Source organism: Lycium barbarum, chromosome 2 (assembly GCF_019175385.1).
Source record: "Lycium barbarum isolate Lr01 chromosome 2, ASM1917538v2, whole genome shotgun sequence".
Taxonomy (NCBI): domain Eukaryota; kingdom Viridiplantae; phylum Streptophyta; class Magnoliopsida; order Solanales; family Solanaceae; genus Lycium; species Lycium barbarum.
In genome coordinates, this window is record NC_083338.1 from 14,060,044 (window position 1) to 14,064,936 (window position 4,893).

Genomic DNA, 4,893 nt, shown 5'->3' on the forward strand with positions numbered 1-4,893 from the left:
ATATAGATTTTTTTACTCTTTTAATTATTCTCCAACATACAACATTGCCTATGCAAAAATAAGATCATAAAATTCACTATTAATTAAAAATATTTTGGGCCTCAGATATTTAGAGGCCTAGAACAAATACTTCACTAGCATCCGTTGAGCCACCCCGGTTTATAACCTATCTTTTTTAGGGGATTCTATCAGTTTGAAGACACGATACGGGTAGAGCATCTTGGGAGCATAGAGACGTTGCCTTTTTTTTTTTTTTTTTTTTTTTTTTTCCATCTATTCTTAGTAATTTTATGGCTATTAATATCCGTATAGTTGCTGTCATGACTATACATGATTTAGTTTTCTTAGTTCTAGGGTGATGGTGCTACATGAATGTTAATGTTTGAAGTTTAAACTGACGTTATTGTTATTAGGTTTATTTATTCAATTTTGCACTTAATTATTTAGTTGCCTGATAACCAATTGAATACTATACACGAATCTTGAATTGAACAAAGAAGTGAGAATTATTGATTGCAATAGAATTGAATATGACATGTTCTTGAACCTAAGCATTAGAAAATTGATTCGTGGTTTGGATAGGAATATATCTAATTGCCTTTCTTCATCACTTTTACATGAATCATTAATGTTTTCGTGTTAATTCTAATTCCACGAAAATATATGTATTAGATTAACTTGAATAGACGTATAGAAAATCAGAAGATTCTTATTAGTAAATTAACCATATCGATAAATAAAGATAGATCAATTAATCAATTTTAGTGAATTACTCAACAGAGCAGTTAGCTGATCCACAGTCCTGAAATATTGTCTCGCATTGATTTTTAAGCTAAGGTTGCTTATGTGTTTCGTTCAAACTCTTGCTTTAAATATTTGCTTACAATTCTTGCAGAAGTTTTTATCGATCAAAATCCTTTTGAGAAAATTGCTTGTACAATTAATTAATTTAGTCAATAATTGAGCATAAGTTGTTGTGGGATGATACTCGATCTTATCACTTTATTACTTATCTATCCAGATGCGAATCCAGAATTTCAGGAGGATGAGTTCACTTTAGAATTTAAAAAAAAAAATGCAAAAGTGTGTTTAGTAGGGTTTGATCCCACAATCTCAAGGGATTAAACCCAACACTTAACCAGTGTTCCACTCAATTTAGTTTGATCATGTATTTCTTCCATTAAAATTAGATATATTTTAAAGATTATATACATAATATATCGAGTTTAATCGGGGGATCATGTGTTCACGTGACCATATTTTACGCATGGATTCGCCCCTGTATCTATCTATACTTGCATATGCGTTTGAGAGCACAGATATAAAATCTATGAGCTACATCGATTAGCTAATTCTTAAATGAGGCAAATATAAATAGTTTCAGTGAGTGTAATACCTCGACCGCAAGTTAAAAAATCTGATCGTGTCCAGAAGAAAGGTTGAGTCAAATGAAAGGCATAAAATGTTATAGAAGTGTTCTGAAATTTCAACAAAAGTACTATATATATTACAGAGTATTATCTTTCTCAAACGTTCCAGTCACAATGATCATTCAAAATCAAACTTTAACAAATCTTGACTTCATTGAAAAGAAATGTATACTTGACTTGAACATATACCAAAGTGCAGTAGCTTTGTAGGACTATCCAATTCGAAAATTAAATAAAATGACCTCTTTAGGCTATCATGTCTTGAATTATTGTTGTAGTAGCAAATCCTAGAGAAAATGAAATCCTCTCGTTAATTTACTAACGATGTAAAAAATACTTACATAATCAGATAATTAATAGTAGTAATTATTTTCCAAACCTGTTTAGTTAATGTGGTGGACAGTCCCTGCCAATTGATTATCGGACACATTCCTGCTCGAATAGATGATATCGAAAATGATATTTCATACAGTTCCTTTTTCCCAATTTGGCAAGTAGTAGAAAAAAAATCAATGAATATTTGGAAATTGTGAGACTTACAGTAGCTGCAAATTTCTCCAGTAGATGAGCTTCAAGACCGAGATTGGAATTTCCCCTGATAATTTATTACTGTTCAATCTCCCGCAAAAGGAAAACATAAAAATTACAGCACATTACACAGTCATTTGCTTAGTTAAGCTCACTTCCTTGTTTCAATTTTGTTAGAAAAGGAATGACAGTTTCTATATCTGAGAAGTAAAATAATTTTGAACTTCTCACTTTAGTTTCACTTACTACAGCCACACAAATATCACGATTATTTAAGAATATAAGTTTTAAGAGTTTTTCTTTTTTGTTTAAACTTCATGTTCAATCAAACAAGTACACACAAAGTGATTGGAAGAGAGTATATAATATATGGAATCGATACCCCCTGTCCCGGTTTAAGTGACGTCTTTTCTTTTGGAGTCAGTTTTAAAAAAATTTGCCTTTAACAATTTAACTTTCAACTTTAATTTTGCTTTTAATGGGATGATTTATTATCACACAAATATTTATGACTGATTTATACCACAACTTTCAAAACTGTTTCTTCTTTTTTAAACTTCGTATTCAGTGAAAGTGTATCACATTAATTGGGGCAAAGGGAGTATAGGGACAGAGCTAGAGTATCAGCTATGAATTAGGCCAAACCCAATAACTTTGATTCAAATCCCGTATTCATCTTAAAAATCTATTGAATATGTACAAATTGTTATTTGAGATTTTTACAAAAATATACAACGAACATAATATATTACACCTACATAGCCATATTTTCAATTAACATTCGCGTAACTAATTTTGTTTTTCCCGAAACAGTGCTTATACACATACGGTAAACAATGTGTCCACCTTATCTAAAATTGTATAATAGTGCATAAGAGGTTTTTCAGAAAAAATTGAACTACCGGGTAATTAAGAAAAAACTAGGCTAAACCAAATAAATATTCTTTTGCATTAGATATAAAGCGTAATTTTCTCTTATTTTGAAACCAAAAAATGTAAAAAGATTAGAATGTAGGAATATTCATACTTTAAAACCTGACTCTGCCTCCGAACAAGTATATAGTAAAGATTGGGAGAATAGCTTACATCCATCGTAGGGATTTTAAATTGCCAAGAGAAGATGGAATTTGACTATTCAGCTGGTTATTTTCCAGACCCAAGCTCACTAGCTTTGTCAAGTTCCCCAATTGACTTGGGATTTCTCCGCTAATTGAATTATTTGAAACATACCTCCCCATGAATTAAACAAGAAAAGATTTAATTACATCTGAAATTGCATTCTTGGATAATTGATATCAAAAAAATAAAAAATAAGAGTAATATCTGAACTTACAAGTATTGAAGATTGCTTAGCATTCCCAATTGAGGTACCAGAGTCCCAGAGAGGTTAGCAGCACCTAGGTCCCTTCAATATTAGTATATTTGTCAATCTCAACATTCATAAGAAAATAACATATAAATCTGTGTATAGAGACGAATACAGAATTTAGAGTAGTTTAGTTCAGAATAGGTCTACATGATATCGTACATTCTCATAACTTTTCTAAATTTGTATATATATATATATATATAGTTTGAGCCAAAAGTAACGAATATAATGGTCTTGTTGTCATGGGCGCAACTAGGGTACCGGAAGGGGGTTCAAACGAGTTTCTTTTGTTTAAAAATTAATAATAAGGTTTAAATTATGTTTTACATATATATAGTAGGTGTTGAATTCTTTGGCAAAGAGTGTTTATATATATATATATATATATATTTGAATCCCCTTAGTGAAAATCCTGACTCTGTCACAGCTATTGTCTGCTTTGTCTAAATAGGGACAGAAGCTGAGGCAGAAGCCGCAGAACTGGGCCTTGAACTTTATGAATTCTAAATTTTAGTATAGCAACATCATGTGTAAATTATTGGGTTCTAAATTTAGTTTTTGTACACATTTAGTGCATTTCTTAATACAAATACAGAATTTGAACTAAAGTTATTGGGTTCGCCAACTCCGTATGTCGGCTTCAAGTTCCGCCCTTGGGCAGTAGGAGAGTATCCACTACGGGTTCAGCCGAATCCAATATTTTTGGTTTAAACTCTATAGTTGTCCTAAAAATGCTTTAGATATGTACGAATTATTAATTTAGAAATCAATAACTAAAAAAATTAAAATCTAAAACTCATAAGCTTCAAACCTTGACTCCGCCTATATATCCAAAAAGACTGGGAAAAGTTAAATAGTGACTTACACTCTTATAATACTATTTTGGCCGTTGCAGGTGACATGAAACCATGTGCAAGGATTGTTTAACGTTGGATCCCAGCTTTGAAGCACATTGTTGGGGTCTGTCAGGTAAGTTTTCCATGCATAAAGAGCGTCACCTGCTCATTCATTTAAGTTCATTTTAATATAATATCATATAAAATTTAATCAAAAATAAAAATAAAAGTATTAGAAGTTCGTAGAATTAATTTCAACCTTATATATTCGAGGGTAAAAAAGTGAAAGAGATTTTTCTGATTAGATACTTAACCGAGATTTTTCTGATTAGATACTTAACCTTCAGAGTTGCTTTCTACAGATATACTGCTAATAGCACCAACCAGGAACGTTACAGCAACGAACCTCATCTTCCCCTAGAACTTTATTGTGGTTGCTTTTGAGTCACTGAAAAAATGTTGATCACGACTTCTAGTGTTTTTCAAAATAAATTTTCATAATTATGCTGCATTATTTTTGCATTTTTATACAGACTGGAAGTATGTACATTTTCATCACATACAGGGGATAATACTCTAGCAAGATAAAGATTGTTTCAAGCATGGAATTAGCTATGTCTTTCATTAATAAACTTTTGGGTGTTTGACTAAACTTGGTAAATAATACTCCAATATTATACTGTTGTTTACCAATTCAACATATTTTGTTTCATAAGAGTAAAAGCATTCT

At 31.1% G+C, this 4,893-nt stretch overlaps 1 protein-coding gene across 1 annotated transcript; it reads right to left on the reverse strand.

Moving 5' to 3' along the window:
- Nucleotides 1-1,813: 1,813 nt before the first annotated feature.
- Nucleotides 1,814-4,574, reverse strand: LOC132626226 (leucine-rich repeat protein 1-like). The gene is made up of 7 exons (XM_060341028.1): nt 4,505-4,574; nt 4,193-4,325; nt 3,292-3,363; nt 3,045-3,188; nt 2,114-2,116; nt 1,971-2,048; nt 1,814-1,862 (listed from the first exon to the last, which is right to left on the reverse strand). Exons 1-7 carry the CDS (start codon nt 4,572-4,574, stop codon nt 1,814-1,816), a joined length of 549 nt encoding a protein of 182 aa, XP_060197011.1.
- Nucleotides 4,575-4,893: the final 319 nt, after the last annotated feature.